This window comes from Solanum verrucosum, unplaced genomic scaffold, assembly GCF_900185275.1.
Source record: "Solanum verrucosum unplaced genomic scaffold, falcon-dt-bn FXZP01000102.1, whole genome shotgun sequence".
Taxonomy (NCBI): domain Eukaryota; kingdom Viridiplantae; phylum Streptophyta; class Magnoliopsida; order Solanales; family Solanaceae; genus Solanum; species Solanum verrucosum.
The window spans coordinates 5204156-5229769 of record NW_026019930.1 but is presented as its reverse complement, the minus strand read 5'-3'; the positions used below and the strand labels follow the sequence as shown (position 1 = coordinate 5229769).

At 34.3% G+C, this 25614-nt stretch overlaps 2 protein-coding genes across 2 annotated transcripts; both read left to right on the top strand.

The window, feature by feature from the left end:
- The first annotated feature begins 14495 nt into the window (after positions 1–14495).
- On the top strand, positions 14496–21067 carry LOC125829765 (uncharacterized). The gene is made up of 7 exons (XM_049508968.1): positions 14496–14772; positions 15827–15974; positions 16082–16135; positions 16946–17037; positions 18363–18589; positions 20168–20344; positions 20474–21067. Exons 1-7 carry the CDS (start codon positions 14600–14602, stop codon positions 20581–20583), a joined length of 981 nt encoding a protein of 326 aa, XP_049364925.1. The 5' UTR covers positions 14496–14599; the 3' UTR covers positions 20584–21067.
- Positions 21068–22934: 1867 nt separating this feature from the next.
- On the top strand, positions 22935–25277 carry LOC125831079 (probable pectinesterase/pectinesterase inhibitor 51). Its single transcript, XM_049510274.1, has 3 exons — positions 22935–23561; positions 23644–23945; positions 24592–25277. The coding sequence occupies exons 1-3, from the start codon at positions 22942–22944 to the stop codon at positions 25275–25277; spliced, it is 1608 nt and encodes a 535-aa protein (XP_049366231.1). The 5' UTR covers positions 22935–22941.
- Positions 25278–25614: the final 337 nt, after the last annotated feature.

The following is a 25614-nucleotide window of genomic DNA, read 5'->3' as shown; positions in this document are numbered from 1 at the left end:
TCAAAGAGTTCTACTTAGTGTGAGCGGGGTTATGGGACTTCACTTATGAATTGCACAAGTAGGCTTTGGAAAGTGGTTATGTTGTGGTTTTCTTATGCTATGAAGGTATATGAATTTATGCATGTAGGATATGGATTGTTACTATGAGTGGCTTTCCTTGTTATAAGTTAATGAACAAGAATATTTCCTTGTTTATGAGCATTGGCTATGAATGAGGATAAGGTATGATATGTATGATTATGGTGGCCTAAAAGTGATACTTAGTATTAGATAGGATTATGAGATCTTGTCTATGCTTTGCACAAGTAAAGCTTAGGGTTGCTTATGAATTGGTTTGACTTATGTATTTACACTATTGTGCATAATGACTCTTAAACTTGATAAAATACGTAGTTTTAACTAAATGTCCTTTTTGGCATGTTTTCAAGGATTTTATGCATGTCTATCATACTTAGTGCAATTTTGTACTAACCTATATTTTCTACATTTTTCTATAAGTGTAGGTCCCGGTTATTGAGGTGTGCTCTCTTCTTGATCAAAGCTTGGATTGACTATTCTCCACGCTTTTGGTAAGTCATCATGGTTCGAGGACGAAAGTTGTTCATTTCTAGTTTCTTCTACTTTTCCTTTGAAACTATGTTGTAAAAGGATTAGACCCTTATTGATATTCGATTGTAATAAATGGCTTTTTGAGATAATGTCTAGACTTCCATATGGTTTTATTAAAAGACTTTGATTGTAAAAAGTTTTAATTCTGCATCATTTCTATGACTTTATGTTTATGATATGCTAATGGCTTGTATGAAATCTCTTCGGGGTTGAGTACGCCGTGTTATATCTAGGGGGTACCCCTAGATCGTGACAAACTTGGTAATCAAAGCACAAGGTTTAGAATGATTTTAGGATGATGTCTCATGTGCCACGTCTAGTAGAGTCTTATTTATGAGTGTGAAATGCGCCACATTTATAAATGAGAGGCTATAATATGTTTAGGAAATCTCACTTCTTTCATTACTCTTTAGTCGTGCCTTAGAGTTTTAACTCTATGAAGTCCTTTTCCTAACCCTTCTCTTGTGTCTTTAGGATATGAATACAAGAAGGGTGAACGCAAAAAGGATAGAATAGAAGAATGTGAATGAGAGTGTTCCTCCCCAAGATCCTCAAGATCATATTGATGTGGAGGCTATGACAAATGTCGAAATAAGGTCAGCTCTCCAAATATTGACTCAAGCCGTGACAACTCAAGCCCAAGCCATGAAGGCCCAAGCTAATAGAGAAGTGGTTGCTCCGTCTAATCTAAATGTGAATACAGTCGCTTCAAGGATTAGGGACTTCGCTAGGATGAATCCCCCTGAGTTTCATGGTTCCAAAGGGGGAAATGATCCTCATGAGTTTGTGGAAGAAGTTTTCAAGATACTTGACTTCATGGGAGTGACTTCGGTAGAAAAAGCAGAATTGGCCGCTTATCAATTGAAGGGGATTGCTCAAACATGGTATAAGCAATGGAAAGACAATAGGCCGGTAGGAATGGGTCCCATAGAATGGTAAGTGTTGAAATCCACATTTCTTGCTAGATACTTTCCCCGAGAGTTGAGGGAAGCTAAGGTTGAAGAGTTCATCAACGTCCGTCAAGGGAACATGAGTGTGAAAGACTACTTCCTAAAATTCACTCAATTGTCCAAGTATTCTCCATCTTTGGTGTCAAATCCGAGGGATGAGATGAGTAGGTTTTTGACGGGTGTGTCTGACTTGATTGAAGAAGAATGTCGTGCGGCAATGCTCCATGATAATATGGATATCTCACGTTCAATGGTGTATGCTCAACAAGTTGAAGAGTCAAGGCTTAAGAAGAAGAATAGAGAAGAGAAGAGAGCAAGGTCCGATGATGGAAATTTTTCCAAGGGTAAATTCGAGGGTCAAGGTAGACCAAGGTTTCAAGAAAAGGTTCTCTAACCAAGGCTCCTCTAGTGCTCCAAGGGTCAACAAAGATTGGGTGCCTAACCCTAAGCCTCAATGAGGCAATAGTGGTGGATCTTCCATGGTGAGACCTACTTGTGCTAAATGCGATAAGAAACATGATGGTAAATGTCTTGTCGGCATGGGTGTTTGCTATGCTTGTGGTAAGAGTGGTCATCAATTGAAGAATTACCCAACACTTGCGGCCAAGGGGAGAGAAGATAACCAAACTCCTCCTAGCGGTTCAAATTCCGATGCTCCCAAGAAAAACCACTTTTATGCTCTTCAATCCCGAGGTGACCAAGAGAGCTCCCTGGATGTGGTGATCGGTATGTTACAAGTCTTTTCTATTGATGTGTATGCATTATTAGATCTTGTTGCCACTTTGTCCTTTGTGACACCTTTTGTGGCTATGAAATTTGAAATACTCCCTGAAATGTTAGTCGAGCCTTTTTCGGTTTCTACCCCAGTTGGTGACTCGGTAGTAGCAAAAAAATCCTATAGGAGTTGTCCTATTTCCTTGTCCCATGAAGTTACCTTGGTGGATTTGGTGGAGTTAGACATGTTAGATTTTGATGTGATTTTGTGTATGGATTGGTTGCAAGCATGTTATGCCTCTATTGATTGTAGGACTCGGGTAGTACAATTTCAATTTCCAAATAAGTCTATTTTAGAATGGAAGGGGGGAAATTCTATCCCTAGAGGTCAATTTGTCTCATACCTAAAAGCTAGGAAAATGATCTCCAAATGGTGTATTTACCATTTTGTTAAGGTTATGGATGTTGAGTCTGAAACCCCTTCTCTAGAGTCGTTTCCAGTAGTGAATGAGTTTCTGGATGTTTTTCCCGATATTCCTCCCGAGTGGGAAATATACTTTGGCATTGATCTTTTACCGGATACGCAACCTGTCCCTATTCCTCCTTATAGAATGGCTCCGGCTGAGTTGAAAGAGCAACTAAAGGATTTGCTAGACAAGGGTTTTATTCAACCGAGTATCTCTCCATGGGGTGCTCCGGTGTTGTTTGTTAGAAAGAAGGATGGGTCTCTTAGAATGTGTAGCGACTATCTTCAATTGAACAAAGTGACCATAAAGAATAAATATCCCCTTTCGAGAATAAATGACTTGTTTGATCAACTCCAATGGGCTAGTTACTTTTCAAAAATTGACCTTCGTTCGGGATATCACCAACTAAGGGTGAGAGGGGTTGACATACCCAAGACGGCTTTTCGAACTAGGTATGAGCACTATGAATTCTTTGTGATGTCATTTGGCCTAACTAATTCTCCGACAATATTCATGGATCTAATAAATAGAGTGTTTAGACACTACCTTGATATGTTTGTGATCATGTTTATTGATGATATTTTGATCTATTCAAGGAGTGAAAATGAACATATGGACCATTTGAAGATTGTATTGCAAGTCCTAAAAGACCACCAATTATATGCAAAGTTTAGTAAACGTGAGTTTTGGCTAACGTGCATAGCCTCCATTGGTCATATTGTGTCGAGTAAGGGTATTGAGGTAGATCCTAAGAAGACGGATGCAGTCAAGAGTTGGCCTAGACCTCTAACTCTTTCCGATATTAGAAGCTTTTTGGGTTTGGCTGGTTACTATAGGAAGTTTGTTGAGGGTTTTTCATCCATTGCTTCTCCGTTGACGGCTTTGACTTAAAAGAAAGCTAAGTTTGTGTGGTCAGAGGCTTGTGAGAAAAGCTTCTAAGAGTTAAAAGATAGGCTTACTTCCGCTCTGGTGTTGACCTTACCGAAGGGTACCGATGACTTTGTTGTACATTATGACACTTCTAGAGTGGGGTTGAGATGTGTGCTTATGCAATATGGTAATGTGATTGTATGCTTCAAGGCAACTCAAGGTCCGTGAAAAGAATTATCCAACCCATGATCTCGAATTAGTGGCGGTAGTATTTGCTTTGAAAATATAGAGGCATTATCTATATGGGGTTCATGTTGATGTGTTCACCGATCATAAGAGTCTTCAATACGTTTTTAGTCAAAAAGATTTGAATCTCCGCCAAAGAAGGTGGTTAGAACTTTTAAAGGACTATGACATGAGCGTCCTCTATCACCCCGAAAAATCTAATGTGGTAGCGGATGCCCTTAGTCGACTATCATTGGGGAGTCTGACTCACATTGAAAATGGGAAAAAAGATTTAGTTCGTGATGTACATAGGTTGGCTCGGTTAGGTGTCCAACTAGTGGATTCCCCTAAGGGTGGTGTCACGGTCCACAATGGTTCTGAATCATTCTTTGTGATGGATGTTAAGGCAAAGCAAGACCTTGATCCCATAATTGTTGAATTGAAAGAATCGGTGCTCAAAAAGTCCGTTGAGGCTTTCTCCCAAGAGGGAGATGGGGTGCTTAGGTACCAAGGTCGGTTATGTGTTCCGGATGTTGATGGTTTGAAAGAGCAAATTCTAGAAGAGGCTCATGGTTCTAGGTATTCTATTCATCTGGGAGCCACCAAGATGTATCGTGATCTCTGGGAAGTCTACTAGTGGAATGGTATGAAGAAGGATATAACGGGTTTTATGACCAAGTATCCGAATTGTCAACAAGTTAAAGCCGAGCACCAAAGACCCAGAGGCTTATCCCAAGATATAGATATCCCCACTTGGAAGTGAGAGGATGTGAATATGGATTTTGTTGTGGGTTTGCCTCGTACTCGAAGGCAACATAATTCTATTTGGGTCATTGTGGATAGAATGACAAAACCAACCCACTGTATTCCCTTCAAGGTTTCCTTTTCGGTGGAAGACTATGTCAAATTGTACATCAAGGAGATAGTTAAGTTGCATGGGGTTTCTTTGTCTATTATTTCGGATCGGGGTACCCAATTTACTTCACACTTTTGGAAGTCATTCCAAAAATGGATTGGTACTAAGGTTAAGCTTAGCATCGCTATTAATCCCCAAATCGATGGTCAAGCGGAACGTACCATCCAAACCTTAGAGGATATGTTGAGAGCATGTGTTATTGACTTCAAGGGTAATTCGGATGATCATCTACCATTATTAGAGTTTGCCTACAACAATAGTTACCACTCAAGCATTATCATGGCTCCTTTTGAAGCTTTGTATGGTAGGAGATGTAGATCTCCAATTAGTTGGTTTGAAGTAGGTGAAATTGCTTTAATTGGTCCCTAGCTAGTTTATAAGGCTATTGAAAAAGTTTGACTCATTAGAGAGAAGTTAAAGATGGCCCAAAGTCAGCAAAAGTCTTATGCCAATGTTAGAAGAAGAGATCTAGAATTTGAAGTTAATGATTGGGTCTACTTGAAAATCTCACCTATGAAATATGTGATGAGGTTTGGCAAAAAGGGGAAGCTTAGTCCTCGGTATGTGGGCCCATATCAAATCTTGAAATGTGTTGGGAAAGTTGCCTATGAGTTAGACTTGCCTAATGAATTGGCTCCGGTTCACCTGGTATTTCATGTTTCTATGCTTAAGAAATGCATTGGTGATCTGGCATCCATCATTCCTTTAGAGGGTTTAGGAGTTGATGAGAGTCTTTCTTATGAAGAGATTCCGGTAGAGATCTTAGACGGACAAGTAAAAATGTTGAGAAATGAGGAAATAGCTTTCGTAAAAGTTTTATGGAGGAATCATCTAGTTGAGGGTGCTACATGAGAGGCCGAGGCCGATATGAAGTCCCGTTATCCTTACCTTATTCCTTCTACTCCTATTCAAGCTTGACGTAAGTAATTCCTCTTGAGTTCCTAGTGTTGGGAGTCATGTGTGATGTATGTGTTTTCCATGATTTCCTTATGATTATGCATGTTCTTGAGAAAATTCATGTTTAGTAATAAAATGAGTTTTCATGAATTGTGTTCTTCATGTTGTTGTGCATTTTAGTATGATGTTGCATATTTGACTTCATGAGGTAAATTGATGAACATGCTTTATATGTTTTATGGCATATTGTCTCCATATTGTTGTGTTGAGTGTGCTTTTGTTGGAGAAGGTAGTTCCTCCTATGAACATGAAGAATTTTTCAATTTCATGCATATTGGGTTGATAGATGTAGTTCCTACTTCCTTTTGTTGCATTGATCATGTTAAGATGGAATTAAAGTTTCCTTCTTTAAGGGTTGCATTATTTTGATATTTCATGCATGATGGGCTACTAGTCTTGAGTCTTTAAATTCTGTAAGGTGTCTAGATCGTCATTAGAGGAGGAATGTTTCCAAAGGGGAGATAATGTAACACCTGGAAAATTAATAGGTGAAACTAGAGCCTTACGTAAGAGTTTTAGAATTTTATGTGTGGTTTAGAGTTGTAAAATAACTCCCCATACTTAGAATAAATGGTTTTAGGGGATAAACGTCAAGGTACGACCCCCTCAAAGACCAACCAAGGGTCCTTAAGGAGGACCCTAAATTAGCCCCCAAAATTTGACTAAGTATAAGTTCAAGGAAAGTGAAAGGCATCATTGCCCGTACAAGCACTTTTGAACTTTGCGTTAGCCGTGTGCGCAAAAGGCATTGTTCACGTGAGGCTTCACGGAGCGTGAAGGCCTTCACTGCCCTTGGAAGCCCCCGTGAACACTGCCTTAGCCATTTGTGGGCAAGGAGGCAGTTCACTTGAAGGTTCACGGAAGGTGGAAGACTCCACTGCACGTGACGCCCCTCTCGTGAACACCACCTTAGCCATTTTGGGCAAGAGGCAGTCCATGCTAGGGTCCACGGCACGTGGAAGCTTCCACGGCTCGTGGAGCCCTCGTGGACAAATACCTTAGCTTCAAAAGCCAAAGGCACAAGTCCACGTGAGGGACCACGGCACGTGGAGCAGTCTACTGCCCGTGAAGCCCCTCGTGGACTTTGCCTTAGGTGTGGGGAAATCCACTTGGTTGAGAGGCGATTTTGTAATTTTTAATTTTTTTAGTCCAATTAAAATGGGTATATTTTATATTATTTTTAAATAAGTATATAAGATATTTTAAGTCATTAAACACCCAAAATTAAATCATTCTCTCAAAGACCCAAATCAAAATCAAAAGTTCATCCTCCTTGCAATATTTCTCTTTCAAAAAATCCAAGAAGAAGAGTAAAATTGAAGCTTGGGCCTGAAGAAATCAAGAGGTTTTAATCAAATTCTTTGAAGATTCATCATCAAGGTATGATAGTTTTCATCCATGGGTAGATTCCACCCATAGAGCCCCTTCAAAACTTGATTTCAAATATTACAATTTCCCCAAAAAATAGGGTTTTAATTCGAGTACCATGGGTTCCCTTTAAAATTATTTTTAATGGTTTAATTATGTTGGGTTATGATTGAATTGATGTTTTATGGTTGAATTATGGTGAAATTCCTTCAAGAACCCATGGATTCCCTATATTGCAAAACTTTGATCTTAATGTGGGTGATTGATTTTAGAAGCATGTAAATGGGTCTTGTTTAGATTAATTGAATTGATTGAATAGTATTATTATCCATATCTAACGTAGAAATTTTTGATGTTGGGTTGAATGTGATTTATGATCCTTGAAGGGTGAATTATGAGAATTATACATGAATGTGAGAATTATGTATGTGCTTCAAGGTTTAATTTGAGAATGAAGATTCTATGATTATGGTGTAATTGTGGTATTGATTGAAAGGTCATTCTCCCCTATACCCTTACACATTATTATGCATGAATTATTATGACTATGATAATATTGTTGTGTTGATTGAAAGGCTATTCTCATGATCACAATATGAATATAATGTGAAAGTTCTCCTCACACATTAATGATGGTTCTAAGGTTGAAAGTCCATTCTCACCTATTGAATCTATGAGCTAGTTTATGGGTTGTGTTGGATGGAGGGTAATATACTCCTTCATGCATGTAAATTTGATTCAAAGATTAAACATATAATTTTGGGAAATAATGTTTAGCACCGAGTGGATATGGAATATGAGGTAGAGGCCCTCATGTCAATTCAATAGGTCGGGTTCTCTAAAGATAATCTCATGAGATGGAAGCTCCCCCGTCAATACAATAGGTTTGGGGTTTCTAGAATCAATCTCCCTATCCCATAACTATGTGCCCACATAGGTCTTTAGCTAGTGGATCCACCTAAAAGCTAATACATTTAGTTCTACCTTAGCCAAGTAGGACATCTCTTTTCGGTGTGGGACATGACACCGGATTCCATGTAGCTCACATGGTCTATGTCGGTTAAGGCTATTTTCCCTACATGACAAGAATATGGATATGACAGGAACATGAACATGAACTATACTTATGACTTCTCAAGGAGTTCTACTTAATGTGAGTGGGGGTATGGGACTTCACTTATGCATTGCACAAGTAGGCTTTGGAAAATGGTTATGGTGTGGTTTTATTATGCTATGAAGGTATATGAATTTATGCATGTATGATATGGATTGTTGCTATGAGTGACTTTCCTTGTTATAAGTTAATGAACATGAATGTTTCCTTGTTTATGAGCATTGGCTATGAATGAGGACAAGGTATGATATGTATGATTATGGTGGCCTAAAAGTGATACTTAGTATTAGATAGGATTATGAGATCTTGTCTATGTATTGCACAAGTAAAGTTTCGGGTTGCTTATGAATTGATTTGACTTATGTATTTACACTATTGTGCATAATGACTCTTAAACTTGATAAAATGCATGGTTTTAACTAAATGTCCCTTTTTGGCATGTTTTCAAGGATTTTATGCATGACTATCATACTTAGTGCAATTTTGTACTAACCCATATTTTCTACATTTTTCTATAAGTGTAGGTCCCGATTGTTGAGGTGTGCTTTCTTCTTGATCAAAGATTGGATTGAATATTCTCCACGCTTTTGGTGAGTCCTCATGGTTCGAGGACGAAAGTTGTTCATTTCTAGTTTCTTCTACTTTTCCTTTGAGACTATGTTGTAAAGGGCTTAGACCCTTATTAATATTCAATTGTAATAGATGGCTTTTTGAGATAATGTCTAGACTTCCATATGGTTTTATGAACAGACTTCGACTATAAAAAGTTTTAATTATGCATCATATCTATGACTTTATGTTTATGATATGCTAAGGGCTTGTATGAAACCCCTCCGGGATTGAGTACGCCGTGTTACATCTAAGGGGTACCCCTTGGTCATGACATTGGTTCAATATTTTGGAGATCTCAACATCTTATCAATAGACTTTTCAATAAAATTACACCTTAAAATATTGAGAAATTACTTCTAAAAAAACAATCAATATTTCATAGTCAAAACTAATCAATTACTATTTTCTTTAGCTTGAGTTTTAAATTATTCAATGTTGCGTTAGAAAATTTTATAAAGAACAAGAAAGAATATTGAGGGATTTAGACTTAAGGTTTTAATAGTTGGGCTAAAATTTAAGTGTTGGGCTTCATAAAATAGTAAAATTAAAGACTTAGGTTGATTAAAATTTATCAAAATACTTATATTTTATTTATAAATAATTGTAAAATTTATATATATAACTTCTTGGTTAGGTTTGGTTATTTTTGCGGTTAAGTTTTTGTAAAACCAAAGTCAAACCAAATAATATCGGTTTTTCAAAATTTAAAACCTAACCTAACAAAATCATACCAAATATTAGTTTTTTTAATCGGTTTGGTTGGGATTGCGGTTCGGTTTGGTTTTATAACTATAACCATGAACAACCCTAATCATACTATATTTAAATATTCTCATATCTATACTATCCAAATATATTATAATTAACAAATTTGATACGTCATGGGCCACCTAAATCATTATAGACTGAGAGATATGGTCGTTTGAAGTTGACCTTAGTTTAAACTTAAGCTCGAAACTGAATCGATAAGGATACTCTCAACTTACTTGATAGGGACATTGACCTTACTTCATAACTAATGCGCTCATGTATCCTAACCCTATGACGAATGAGATTAGTATACCGTTACCACATATATTTTCAATAACACCGGAATAAATCATTACAACTTCAAGCAATAAAATAGATCGATTGGCCATTTTAAGTAAGTAACTCTAAATCACAAAAAAAATTCACTTGAAATGGTCTTTCCTAGTCATTAGTGGAGGTAATGTTTTTGGTGGATCCTCTTGACTAGAAGACATCAGACTAAATTATTCCATGTTCATCAAATGTCAATCAAAACTTTTTCTTTTCAATCGTATGTCATGATTAAATCAGTATAACACTACTACGAGCTCCTTGATGGCAATCTTATCCAGTTGTTTCATAGATGCTCAGTTGTTCTAGCAATGTGGCAAGTTGCAATAATTGTTGGTGGAAGTAATATTTTTCGTGGATCCTCATGGACAGGAAGTAGTGGACTGGATCGTTTATCTGCTTATATTGGGTATGTTTGCTATTGTTTTTCTGTTGATTTCAACTTTAAAAAAATTAGTTTCAAATTCTTTCAAAAGTTAAATCTCAATCTTTTATCCTTTAAATTTTGGGTTAATATGACACTTTCTCTTGCTCGAAGAGAACTTTCTACAGTTAGTCATCTTTCATGTAACCGTGTATTTTACTGTCAATTCAAGGATGTAATGGACTTTTTATCTTATAAAGAAAAAGATGGTGTAATGTACTTTTAAGTACTTTGTAATGTACTTAAAAAATTAGTGGCTCTGATATCATGAGAAGTTATAATAATAAGAAGAAGAGATACAGTGAATTGAATTGGTTGATCATTCTCCCAAGTTGATGGTAATAAATAGTTGTTACACATAATGTAAATAAGGAAAGAAGATAATAAAATATTACACAATCTCCTAACTGTCTAATTAAAGGGATTAGGGAATATTCTCATATCTAAACTATTTAATCATACTATATTTAAATATTCTCATATGTATACTATCCAAATATACTATAATTAACAAATTTGATACGTCATGGACCACCTAAATCATTATATGTTGAGAGATATGATCGTTTGGAGTTGACCTTGATTTAAACTTAAGCTCGGAATTAAATGGATAAGGATACTCTCATGCCTCATTTGTTTCACGTCTGAATCTGAATATACATCTGAATATTAGGATATGCATTAAGATCTAGATGTATAAATCTGAATACACATATGAATATTAAGATGATGTCTCTGAATCTGAACACTGAATTATTAGGACAGTTTGTTTTTAATATCTAAATGTGCATATGTAATTAAACGCTCAATAAAATATTATAAAAACCTCATTTTAGTAAAATCATTTTTTTTTATATAAAAAATAATATTTTGAATATTTTTATTGTAACAAGGTAATATGATTTATCTTTTAAGAATTTAACATTAAGTTATATCATTCATATGACTATTCTTTGAACTCAAAAACTTTGAGAATCTAATATATTGTTTATGAAAATATTTTATTTTATAATAGACATTTGTTATTGTTATCGATCAAAGAATATACTTTCTTATTTTCTGGAACCGTGCTAAATATTGTACTATGAGAGTGCTTATCAATTCAAATATATTGATTAATTTATGAAAGTAAAAGGTGTATATTAAGTTAATAAGAATAAAGAAAATTATAACGGTAATCATGTACTTAACATTAATTAAAGAAGAAAACAACGTGACTTTTATGACTTGTTGTGATGTAGTTGAATTAAGATAGAAGTTTTATTTTTGAGTCTGAATGGTGTTATGACTGTGTTACAGATCTGATTCATTCATATCTATTCAGACCCATTAAGAGGCTTATAAGGAAATAAAACAAACAAATGTAATGAATTGAATCTAAATAATTAAGATTCAGTCCTAAAAAACAAACACACTTAATGAGGCGAATCTGAATGATTAAAATTCAGACCCCCACTAAGCGCAAACAAATGTGACCTCAACTTACTTTGTGATAGGGGCAATTGTACAACCTTAATGCATAACTAGTGCACTCATGTATCCTAACCCTATGTCGAATGAAATTCGTATATTGCTACCACATATATTTTCAATAATAACAGAATAGATCGTTACAACTTCAAGCAATATAATAATATATTTTTGCCAGTTTAAGTAATAAATAATTATTAGATTATTTTAGGTTATAAATTTTGACCCAATTGATATTTTATCTAATTTTTTCCATTTTCAAATTACGAATTTGAAATAATCATTTAATTGTGAAAATTCTCACTTTAAACTATTCACAAAAAATAAAAAGCAAGTAACTCTAATTATATTGATGACCAAATAAAATTGTAATTTTCAAATATCATTTTCACTTTAAAAATAAAACTTATCTTTTCAAATTTCACTGTCAAGGCCAAACACTCATAAAAAACAATTTCGATTTTTAAACATCATTTTTCACTTTAAAACAAATCATGTACTTTTTTCAAATTTCAAAAATGCCGATAAAAATTTAAGAGTCAATTCCCTAAATGATCACCCAAGTTTAGGGAATTGCCTTAAAATATCATTTACGTTTCATTTAGGACCAAAATATCACTCAACTATCACCATTTTCCTCCAAATATACTTGACACTTCAAAAGTCTCATTCTCTCCTAGTTGACATGACATGTCATTAAAGTCTTTTTTTTTTAAAAAAATAGACTAATTTGATTCATTAAACCCATTTAACTAAAATAATGATCATATTAGTTTTCTTTTAAAAAAATATTAGTTTATTAAGAATAAATCTTCATACTTAAGAATCTTTTATTATAATTTTTTTTATGTTATGAAGAATAAGTTTTTAAAACGTACTATAATATCATCAATTTTGAATACTTATAAACATATACATTCAAAAAAATATCAATATACAAATCACTCATGAATGCTAACTTATATCAATTAATCATAAATTTTATAATGAATCAATAATATTAAATGTCAATTAACTATTACAAAAATTAATTGTGTATTTTGAAATTCATGCTTATATTTTTTTCTTGAAAAAAATAGAAAGTGAATAATATTATTACTATTTTTTATCCAAAAAAAATAAATACTAAATATCTCAAAAGTCTCATTCTATTCGAGTTGATATGTCATATTATTAAATCATCATTTAAAAATATAATACACCTATTTAATTCATCAAACTTATGTCTCTACAAAACAAATATATAAATTACATGAGAGTTTATGAAGATTATAAAAAAAAATTAAAAACTAATTCCTTTATAATTTTTACCAAACAAAATTCAATGAAAAAAGGTTTGTGTGCAATTAGTACTTGGTAATTTTCAAAATCCCTAAGTAAATTATTTGAAAATTTTAAGCAATTTTTTTTCATAAAAGCATTCAAATAAATTTGTAACGTTGACAAAAAAGTTGGTAAGAAAGAGAAAATTATTATTTATTTTTTTTAGTTTTTATTCTTTTATTGCTATATTATATTATATTATATTTTAATTTATCGTACAATTAAACACCGATATATATATATATATATTCTTATCTCATCCCAAATTCATGAAATACAAGTAATAATTAATTGAATTGCCTATTTTAATTCAATAATATACATATTATATGAGATTAATATATTAATAAATAAATATCAAAATTTTATTTTCTAATATAAATATTATTCACTTTCTATTTTCTTTTCAAAAAAAGATATTGTAAGTATAGATTTTAAAGTACCCAATTAATTATTTTTTAACAGGAAAAAGGACGATTATGCCCCCGAACTATCATAAATGGTATGTAGATACCATCCGTCATACTTTTGAAGCATTCGTGCCCTTGCCATCCAAAAATTAGAGCATATATGCTCTTCACTCTAACGGAAGACTAAATAGGGACACATGACACAATTTTATCCGTCAATTCAATATTTAATAAATATTGGGTCGGTAGATAAGATTATGACACGTGTATGTCCGTTAGTATAAAGGGTATATACGCTCTAATTTTTGGACGACAGGGGCACTAATGTCCCAAAAGTATGATGGAGGGTATATGCATACCATTTACGATAGTTCGGGGTATCTTTGTCATTTTTCCCCTTTTTAATAATTAATCGACCTTTAATATTATTGATCCATTGTATAATATATGATTAATTGATGAAAGTTGACATTCATGAGTGATTTATATATCAATATTTTTTTTTGAATATCTGTGTTTATAAGTATTCAAAATTGATGACATTATAGTAAGTTTTAAAAAATTATTCTTCATCGCATAAAAAAAATAAAAAATTAATTATGATAAAAGATTCTTAAGCATGAAAATTTCTTCTTAATAAACTAATATATGTATACTTTTTAGAAAATAATAAGATCATTATTTTAGTTAAATGAGTTTGATAAATTAAATAAGTCTATTTTTTAAAAAAAAAGGTTTCAATAACATGGTATGCCAACTACGAGAGAGTGAAACTTTTGAAGTGTTCAGTATATTTGGAGAAAAATAATGATAGTTAAGTTATATTTTGATTCTAAATGAAACATAAATGATATTTCAAGACAATTTTTTAAACTTGAGTGACCATTTAGGGAATTGACTCAAATTTTAATGCAACTCAAACCTTTTTTTTTTAACCCTTTTCGGTCGTTAGCAATGCAGCAAGTGATATTTTCGTCGGGAGTCGAGATATGTTTCAAAACCCCAAACATTTAACATTATCCAGATAGAACAGTGCCGTCTTGTAGAACAAGGGAAAGAAGAAGAAGTGGAATTATAGTTTCCCTTTTCCATGGCTATCTCTACATCCTTTTGCCGCCCCATTTCCTCTTTCAATGCTATCAGTTCACCGTCTCTCTGTTACTTCAAACCCTTGTACCACCACTTGAAACTTGATCCTTCTTTGGCCCTAGTCAAGTGTTGCTCCTCTCACATTGGACAATCTCCAGAACACATGAACGGCAGGTATTTTTCTCTTACAGTCGAGACCTAGGCTTACTGTTCTCTTACAATTGTGTAGATTCCCCTAATTGAAATTAAGATTTAGTTGATTGTGGTGAAAGTAGCTTTAGATTCTACAAAATCTTTTGGCTGTTTGTACAACTCAATTATTGTGACAGGACTGTTGTATGTTGATAATGAATGTTAAGTTACATTTACTTGAGCAAGTCAGTAGTGTCGGAAAGGTTTTGTCTTCAGTTTAGCTGATGATGGTCATATGGTGTGTGATGAAATGTATTAGTTGTATGGAATTGAATTTTATTTTAAGCAATTCAACTTGTACAAATTGAGAGGTGGAATACCGTCCTTGAGTATTCAAAATGCATTGATAAATTTGCACTCTTAATTCTACTAACTTATAGTGAAAAGGTTATTCGTTAATACTTTTGTGGGTTCGTCAACCTGAGGTGAGACGAACAGATTGAACTGGGGAGAGGTGTGAGTTGTTGAACATTAGCACAACAGTTTTTGCATCTGATTTAGAAGGACTTGACAAACCTTTTACTTAATACTTGAAAGTAAGAGTAAAATTTCATAAATTTAGCAGCCTAAGTGCAACAGATGGGAGTCATTAATTCTATTCAGTCAGCTAATAAGCTTAGATGTTATATACTTTTCGCCGAATAGGCTAGTTATTTGACCTTTCTTTTTTCATTCACGGAGTAAATGTTTCACTGGTTGCAACAAGTGGAGTTTATCCTATTTACCTTGGATTGACTGCTTTAGTAGCAATACCAAAAATGTTTTACGTCCTTCCACTTTTAGTTATTTTATCTTGTCATGCTATTGATATTTTTTAGTAAGACCTTGATTTTCTTAAAAATATTAACTTCCATTCTAACTAATGTGTGTCATGCCGTGTCGCTTTAGATATAACTTAAAAGTCCCTAACAATAACCTGTTATAACATACTATTAAACCACTTATCTCTGTTGGCATTTAGTTATTTGTGCTTGCTTTGCATGAAGTTGTGTGTTCCTAATATCAGCTTCCTTGTGTTGTCTGCGTTCTGTGATAGGCAACCTGATTTATCTCCCATAGCTCCTTTTGGTGTCACGATGACAAATAATGGAACATCTAAACCATCATATAGATGGCGTAGGGTACTGCTTAAAGTTAGTGGTGAGGCACTAGCAGGAGATCAAGCACAAAACATTGATCCAAAGGTCAGAATAGTAGAACTGCTCACATATGTCCATGCCCGCTGTGTTGTTCTGTTTTTCTTTCTTTCTAGATTTCTGATCTTTTTTAAAGCTTTCATGTTGTTATACAGATCACAATGGCCATTGCGAGGGAGGTGGCAGCTGTCACTCGACTTGGCATTGAGGTAAATTTTTTAATAAATCAAATACTTCTTTCCTAAAGATCCTATTCTTATATTATATGAAGGTGGTGCATCATCTGAAGGGTTTGGCTTTGTTTTATAAACTTTTTCTTTATTATCTATCTTTCTGATCCCTATTTTGAAGGATACTTAGACCTTCGATTTATTATTATTTTCTCTATAATTCATGGTCTGGTTGGAGCATTAACCTTGGGATTCTTATTGCAATAATTTGTACATTTTCATTTCTTGTGCTATCTGAAGTCAATATTTACCCAAATTTCCTACTTGGCAGTGCTCAAGATTGTTTTGGGGAAATTGAACTAAAATTATTGTAGTCATTTCGTTAAAATTTTATAGCAATGAATCTTTCTCGTGTCCAACAGAATTTGCAAATTGTTTATGTGATTCAACATATGAACCATTTGTTGATCTTCATATTTATTATTTGCTATTCTAACTTCTTGTTTCCAATCTTATGTCATGATTTAATCAGTAAATACTGCTATGAGCTCATTGATGGCAATCTGGGTATGTTTTTTCATAGATTTCTCAATTCTTCTAGCAACTGTGTAGGTCTCATAGTTGTTAGTGGATGTAATATTTTTGGTGGATCCTATTGGGCAGGAGGTAGTAGACTAGATTATTCCCTGTTCATTTGATGTTCCATTGTTAATTTTCATATTTATCATTCAAACTTCTTTTCAATCGTATGTCATGATTAAATCAGTATAATACTACTAAGAGCTCCTCCTTGATGACGATCTTATCCAGTTTTTTCATAGATTCTCAGTTGTACTAGCAATGTGGCAGGTTGCAATAGTTGTTGGTGGAGGTAATATTTTTCGTGGATCCTCCTGGGCAGGAAGTAGTGGACTGGAACGTTCTTCTGCTGATTATATTGGGTATGTTTGCTATTGTATTTCTGTGTTGCGCAGGAAGTAGTGGACTGGGTAATATTTTGTAGTGTTGTTTGTGCAATTTAGCATGCTTTAGACAAGCATGCCTCGAACTTAAAGATGTGATTAGGTACACATTCTTTGATAGCTTTCAGAAAATGTACTTGAGGAAGCAAAGGGTGGTAGGAAGAGTTTTGATGGGTTCCTATTTCCTATTTCGGTATTTCCATAAAAGATGTTGATGTTGGACAGACTTGGTTGTTTTTCTCCTACATCAACTAGTGGTTAAACAAATCAGAATGGGGTTTCTAGGACCCCTTTTCCTTTTTAAGGCTTTGGTGTTGGTGACTAAAATTATGAAAAGGTGCTGAAAGGAATTAAGCACGTACCTGAATAGATGAAGATTTGGAGATCAAAGATGCTAAGAAAGAAATGTTTGGCAGCTTTTAACAGTGATTGTGTATCAAATACTTACTACGTGCAGAGGCTTCAAAGTTGTTGGCCAAATTCCAAAGAGGATTTTGATGGTTTTTGAAAGCTGAAGTTATGTAAAGACAGGACAAGATAACCCTTGAATTAACTGTATCACACAAGTCATATTCTTTTCTTATTTTACTTCAATATGATCTATACAAACTACAAAGTCCTAGTTACTTGGACATTTACTTGCAACTGAATGCTATTAAAAGTTAAAACTGGGGAGCTAAGCTGTACTCTAAACTATCTGAGCTGTATAGGATGCCCCTAGTGCGGATATCTGGCAATCGTTTTAGAATTATATCTCTTAGCCAAGATTAAATTCATATTATAGTGAGGACAGGTAGCATTAGAACTGATTAGAACATAAAACAAGATCAATTTATGTTTTTATAGATGTCAGTTTCAATCTAAGTAGGTTATGCCTGATATAAGCAGAATCTATATTTTGTCAAATGCATTTTGTTTTTTCTTGATATCTAATGGGATACAAATGCTTTTTTTAAAATTATATGAGCCTGAGATTCTGCAGAACCTGGTGGTACAAATCTTGTTTTCAATCCAAATGTTTTCCTTGTAATTTAATTCAAACCAATATTTGCATTGCTAGGGCCTGCAGACCTCCAGGCCGATATACTTGAAAACAAAGCTTTTGTTTAATACAGCTCTTCTGGAATGACAAGATCAGTTCTTTAAGTTGGTCAGATTGAAACCCTCATCTTTGCCTGAGTTTGAATGATGGTATCACATGTTGTTTAATCTGTCCTTTGATTTATCAGCGTGTGCTGAAGATGCATGGGAGAGAGATCACTTTGGGACTACTACTAATTAAAGTTTTATCACTTAACTTTCAGGATGTTGGCAACTGTAATGAATGCAATATTCTTACAAGCTACAATGGAGAGCATTGGAATCCCCACAAGAGTCCAAACTGCATTTAGAATGTCAGAAGTTGCTGAACCATATATCCGTAGAAGGGCTGTTAGGCATCTTGAGAAAGGGAGAGTAGTAATTTTTGCAGCAGGAACTGGAAATCCCTTCTTCACGACAGACACTGCTGCAGCTCTGCGTTGTGCAGAGAGTGAGTTCTACTTCTTCCTGATTCAGATGCTCTACATGCATGGAACTTTGACATACTTGCAAATTAAAGTGGATTCTGCAAAATATCTTTCTTCCTTCCTAAATTGGATTAAAGAGAAAACAAAACTAAGAAGAAAATGTTACAAGGTCACTATACGCCTTAAACTGTCCTATATTTTAGAAGTACATAATGGAGTGGATAATGACTAAAGTTCCTTCAGAGGTGGGTTGGTAATTTTCTTAAAATCATTCATGGATCATGTTGAAAGGAAGAAGTATTACCCAGGGTGTTATGTAATAGAAGAATGCCTACCAAAGTGAAAGGTAAGTTCTACGGAACAGTTATATGTCCGACAATGTTTATGGCAGTGAATGCTGGGCCTCTAAAGTCCAACATATCCAAAAGACGAGTATTAGAGAGTTGCAGATGCTAAAGATGGATGTGCATCCATACAAGATTAGATAAGATTAAAAATGACCACATTAAATAGAAGGTGCAAGTAGCACGCATTAGGATAAACTGAGATAGTTGCTTGAGATGGTTCAGTCATGTCCTGCATAGACCTACTGATGCACCTCTTTGTAGGTGTGAAAGTATGGTGGGTGATGGTGTTAAAAGGATATGAAGTAAACCTAAAATTACATGGAAGAAAGTTGTCTCAAACGACCTACAATTTCTTGAAATCAATGCAGACTTGGGGAAAGATAAAGCACAACGGAAGAAAAAGATCCATATAGGTAGTATCTACCCATTGAGAATAGGTTTTAGTCTTGTTAGTACTTTGATTTTGAATTTATTGCTGTCGCAGGAGTATTTTGATCTTATTATAGATTTAGATGCCGATAAAAATATAGAGAACTTTTAATATTATTGTTATTACCATTATTTAATATATATTTAACTTAGTTTTTTTCACTTTATTTTTATTTGGTGGCATGATGAAATAAATGAGTTGAGTGTAAATAGAGAAATATGATCGGTGAGGTTCATATGGTCGATCCCAACTTGTTTGGGACTGAAGGGTAGTTGTTTATGTTGAAATTCTTCATTGCTCGTGTGAAGCTATTTGGCTAAGAATATACCAAGTTTATTGAATGCACACTTCAACACTTATGTTTACTAACTCCCTCCGTTTCAAAAAGAGTGACCTAGTTTGACTTGACACGAAGTTCAAGAAAATAAAGAAGACTTTTGAATGTTTTGGTCCTAAATTAAAGTTATGTCAAATGTACAAAATTGCCCTTTAATCTTGTGGCCTTAAACATGCCACGTGGAAAGCTGAAATTAAAATGTTATCAAAAAAAAGAAAGAGGTCATTCTTTTTGAAACAGATTACAGACTAAAAAGGAAAGGGGGTCATTCTTGTTGAAACAGAGGGAGTAATATATATCTCCATTAAATGAAACATGTCACGCACAAACATTGGAACATGATTGAATTGTTTGTCCCCAAATGATTCTCATCCAAGTGATGATTTGGTCTTTGAGACAAATGGCGCTCTGCTACTGAAACATATATGAGAGTGCACGTCTCTTTCTTTTTTTGTTTCTCACCAATCAAATTTTGAATGCATTGCAGTTAATGCTGAGGTGGTGTTGAAGGCAACAAACGTTGATGGAGTCTATGATGATAACCCTAAGCATAATCCTGATGCTCGTCTTCAGGATAACCTGACTTACCATGATGTAATTTCAAAAGAGCTCTCAGTGATGGACCTTACTGCAATTACTTTGTGCCAAGAGAATAACATTCCAGGTACGAGGCTTTCAGCCTTTGGATTCCTTTTATCATTTTCAGGATGACTCTGGAGGTGTCATTGGCGAGCCTTTCCCTTTTAAATCAACTTACAAATTGACTCATCCAATCTTATTTTTCATTTTGCAGTTGTCGTTTTTAATCTCAATAAAACAGGTAACATTGCTAAAGCCATTAAAGGAGAGAGGGTTGGCACATTGATTGGTGACACATGGAATACAGAAGCAGTAGTATCTTAAGAGGACAAAAAGTTGGTTTCAGCAGATGGAAGTTGGATTACTGTTTGTAGCATTTCAACACACTCAGAGAGCTCATTTTGGCAGATTGTTCCAAGAAGTTGGCACTCAAAGTATTGAGTAAATTATGTGCCGTTTGCCCTTTGAAAACTATGGATTCGAAAGTACTGGAGATAAGCATATAATCTCCCGGAATTTTTAACATAAATGCTGATACTGGATACTACTCCCTTGGAATTTTCAGAGCTTTTCTTGAAGTGCAAAACTAGGCAGCCAAGAGTTTCATTCTTTGACATGTAATGCTACTTTATATCTACATTTCTATTCTTGCCCCTAACATATCCATTCACTTAGGGGTTGTTTTGGTTTGAATATGATCTATCTCTAAGAATTATGCATTACTTATATATGGTTTGATGTATAACAAAATTTACTGCGTATGTAAAATTGCGTACTACTTATATAGCGTTTGTTTTTTGATACAAAATGCTGCATGTCAGTTATATCTATGCATAACTAATATTCCATTTGTTTTATTTTATGTGTATTGATTAGTTTGACTCAAAATAAATAACAATGAATCAATTAACAATATAAAAATAATTAATTGGGCTTAGTCTGTTCTCCGGTGTGGCTATTCAACGATACCATAAAAGTAAGAAGCAAAGTGATTTGAGAGTTGGTTACACAGCTTCATAAAAACAGTCATCTGAATGTTCCCGGCCTTGTAACTCTGAAATCGAACCAATAGGGATTGCAACTTCAGATCTTCAGGGAATATGTGGCGGATCTAGGTTTTTAAAATTATGGGTGCTCTCTTAGCTTAGTAAAAAAAAAAACGTGTTAAGAGTGAGACTCAAATTCAGGCTCACTTAAGCATCACATGAGCCATTAAATCGTGTCTGTGGATCCGCCCGGTCGCCCCTACCTTTGCCGCCGTATCATGTCTGATCTCTTCAATCTTCGCATGTCATCATTTAATACGTAGTTTATATATATATATAAAAGAAGAAAATCCTTGAAGCATTGTTAGATAGTCAAGGAAAAAACTTAAGAAAATCCTTCCCTTGGTAAGATCTCATTTATTACTACCGACACCTAAAAAAAAAAGAAGAAAAAAAAGATGTGGAAAGTCTAGTGAGTTGTGACTATCGTACTCAATTCCGTGATACTCTTTCCAAGTCTTGCGGCGCCCCACTCTCCAATTGATTTCATTTTTCACGTATATAGTAGTAGTAGTCTTATTCATTGCTTATAATTTACTCCCGCTCACTTTTACGTCATATTTGAATTTGACACACTCATTAATAAAATAATAATTGACATAATTTTATTTATTTTATCACATTATTCTTATTAATTGATATTTATTATTATGTTTTGGAGAATAAGTGAATTAATGCTAAAGATAAAATGTGATTTTTTAAAAATCTTTTTTTGATATGTTAAAAGTGACAACTAAAATGAAAATCTATTTTTAAAATAATGAATAAATAGAAATGAAGAAAGAAAGTATTAGGAAGATCACAAAAATATTTCTTCATTAAATTAATTTAAGTTTACTTCTTTTTGTGGTTAGAATAGTCAACCAACTGACTTGATTCCCAAATTTTACTTGTAAAACTAGTAAAGTGTAAAATTGAGGGGTCGTTTGGTAGAGTGTATAAGAATAATGCTAAATAAAGTGTATTAGTATTATTTGCATTAGCAATGTATGTATTAGTTATGCTTGCATTAATTATACATAGATTATTTTAATGCATTGTTTGGTTTGATGCATTAAAAATAGTATGTATTGCATTAAAAATATTATTTACAAAGATACCCTCCATTTTTATGTGAAAAAGGTGTAAAAAAAACTTTTGAGGGGCAATTGGATCTTTTATTATGTTAATTCATGCATTAAAATCATTGCATTGTTAATACCTAAAAATCCATGATATTAACAATGCAGACTTTAATACACAATAGAGAGTGTATAACTAATGCAAACATTAGTTTACATAAGTTGAAAAAGAGTACCAAACAAGGTACTAGTAATACACAAAACTAATACATGCAATATTTTTCTTAATACACTCTACCAAACGACCCCTTAAAGTTATAGTAAAATATATTTATTAATTTGACATTACTTTTACTGTAAGAAATAAATATAATTAAGCTATTTTAGTATGACAAAGAAATTGAATGATCTCTCTACCACTGCACCCCAAAACCTCATTCCTCACATTTCTCACCATTGATCACCCGAAGCCCCTCCCTTTCACACTGGTCAGACACTTCTTTTTCAACCATTCATCCATATATATATATATATATATAACAACTTCAACAAACCAAATTAGCTAATGCAATTCAATGGCATCTGGTAATTTCTCTCTGGCAATCCTCTTCTTATTCTTCTCCCTCTCTCACGCCATTGATGATCATCACCACCATTTGCCGCCTGAAATTCGAGAAGCTTGTAAAGTCTCACATGATCCATCAAAATGCGAGGCTTCCTTCCATTATCACTTTCCTTCAAATCTCTCAACCCTTCAAATAATCTATTCAGCATTAGCTCGCTCCTCGCATAAACTCACCAAGGCCCAGGCCTTGGTGAAGGATATACAAAAAGCTTCTGCTGGAAACGTGAATGTTACCGTTGCCGCGGTAAATTGTGTGGAGGGACTCGCTTTTTCAGAATACAGATTTAAGCAGACGGCTAATGATGCATTGCCAAGAGGCGAAATTAAGGACGCTCGCGCATGGATGAGCGCAGCCTTAGGGTATCAACATGGCTGCTCCGCGGGTTTACAGAAGGTGAATGACACCTCACGAGTTATACAAACTATAGTGTTAATGGAGTCATTGATTGGGTTTACCAGCAATACTTTGGGGATGATAATCAATTTTGATATTCATGGGAATCAAATCGGATCATGGAGTCCGCCTAAAACTGAACGTCAAGGATTTTGGGAAGGTGTTACAGGAACCAGGTATTGAAAATTTGTACTCAACTGCTTCAATTTATTTGTCTAGTTTTGACTTGATACGAAATTTATATTTGGACATTATCAGAATGGATGTGAAGGGAGGAGTTCCATCGAATTTGAAGCCGAATGTGATGGTTTGCAAGGCAGGAAATTGTGAGTATAGGACGGTGCAGGATGCGGTGAATGCAGCGCCTAACAACTTGGTTTCTGAGAGATTTGTGATATGGATCAAGGCGGGGTTGTATGATGAGATTGTTAGGGTTCCTATGGCGAAGAGGAATTTGGTGTTTTTAGGAGATGGAATGGGACAAACTGTTATTACAGGATCATTGAATGTTGGTAACATGGCCAACAGTGGCGTCACTACTTTTGAATCTGCTACTGTCGGTAAGTGGTTTATTTTCTCTTTTGGAAAGTCTTTTATCACTTCAAATTTGGTATTCACTACTTTTGAATCTGCTACTGTCGGTAAGTGGTTTATTTTCTCTTTTTCGAAAGTCTTTTATCACTTAAATTTGGTATTCGATACTCGCATTGAAGTCCAATCTCCTTCTTACCAAAATTGTTTCTATATTCAAAATTTGAATCCGAACCTCTAGTTAAAAAAGGAACAGTCTAATCTGTTGCACCACATGTGTGGTTGTTATTTTCTACTAGTACTATGTAGCCCAGTATTTAATGCTCATAATATGCATTGGCATCCAAAAGTCGCACTTCTTGCCAAATTGTTGGATAAAACATCCCCATCCTATAATTAATAATTCTAAGTTAGTAGGTGCAAGAGGAGAATATTTTCAAATACGATCAATGAATAATTCCCGCAATATCATATTTTTTCACATTAAAATAATTATTTTTTACCATTATTATAATAACAAAGTTAGTTAACTTTGCATATTACTTCCTTTGTCCTATTTTAATTGTCGCTTTAACTCAAAAAAAATAATATTCTAAAGTGTACATCTACACTTGATAGTTTTTAGGTGCTTTGGGCCGTTTTGATCATGTTTTATTGTTTTGTTTTAAAAAACAGGAGTACTTGGAGATGGATTCATGGCCAGGGATCTAACGATCCAAAACACAGCAGGTGCTGGTGCTCAACAAGCAGTAGCTTTTCGATCCAGCAGTGATCGTTCTGTGATAGAAAATTGTGAATTTCTGGGTAACCAAGACACACTTTATGTCAATTCTTTGCGCCAATATTACAAGTCATGTCGAATACAAGGTAATGTAGATTTCATCTTTGGAAACGCGGCTGCCTTCTTCCAAGACTGTGACATCTTAGTTTCCCCTCGAATAGTAAATCCAGAGAATGGTGAAACCAATGCTATCACTGCTCACGGTAGAATAGAGCCAGGTCAATCAACCGGTTTCGTCTTCCACAATTGTTCCATCAATGGAACTCCAGAATATATGAAGTTGTATAACAGTAATCCTAGTGTACACAAAACTTACCTTGGAAGGCCGTGGAAGGAATATTCGAGGACAGTTTATATACAATGTCAATTTGGGGATCTTATTAATCCTGATGGATGGATGCCTTGGAGTGGTGAATTTGCTTTGAATACACTTTACTATGGAGAATTCGGAAATACTGGAGCTGGAGCTAATGCAAAAGAACGAGTGCTGTGGAGTAGCCAAATTCCAGCTCAACATCTGTATTCATACTCTGTTCAGAATTTCATTCAAGGCGATCGATGGATTCCTTCATGTTCATGATTTATAGAGAACAGTACTATTAACCCATTATTTATTTGACAATACAATTTTATCTGCTGAATTGCAGATAACGAAATCTGTATAGATCATCGAACGGAGTTTGAACATTTTGTCTTGCTACGTCTAAAATTGTGATCAAAACTCATCTTCTTTTTCATGAAATTCGTGATGCAGCAACAAAATGTAGCCATTAATGTTGCTTATTTTGTAATACATACTTTTTTTTTTTTTTTTTGCAATAGAAAGGATGACGTTGATTACTTACAATGTGTTGATCTTGTTTCATAGTCACTCAATTGATGATCAAACTAATTCCATAAGGTGTTGGATGTGTAGT

Bases quoted from the DNA above. Each gene is read 5' to 3' on its own strand.
- LOC125829765 (XM_049508968.1), top strand. From the start codon at position 14,600: ATGGCTATCTCTACATCCTTTTGCCGCCCCATTTCCTCTTTCAATGCT. The intron at 15,975-16,081 runs GTCAGAATAGTA...GTTGTTATACAG, and splicing joins CACAAAACATTGATCCAAAG to ATCACAATGGCCATTGCGAG. The intron at 20,345-20,473 runs GTACGAGGCTTT...TTCATTTTGCAG, and splicing joins CCAAGAGAATAACATTCCAG to TTGTCGTTTTTAATCTCAAT.
- LOC125831079 (XM_049510274.1), top strand. From the start codon at position 22,942: ATGGCATCTGGTAATTTCTCTCTGGCAATCCTCTTCTTATTCTTCTCC. The intron at 23,562-23,643 runs GTATTGAAAATT...GGACATTATCAG, and splicing joins GAAGGTGTTACAGGAACCAG to AATGGATGTGAAGGGAGGAG. The intron at 23,946-24,591 runs GTAAGTGGTTTA...TTTAAAAAACAG, and splicing joins TTTTGAATCTGCTACTGTCG to GAGTACTTGGAGATGGATTC.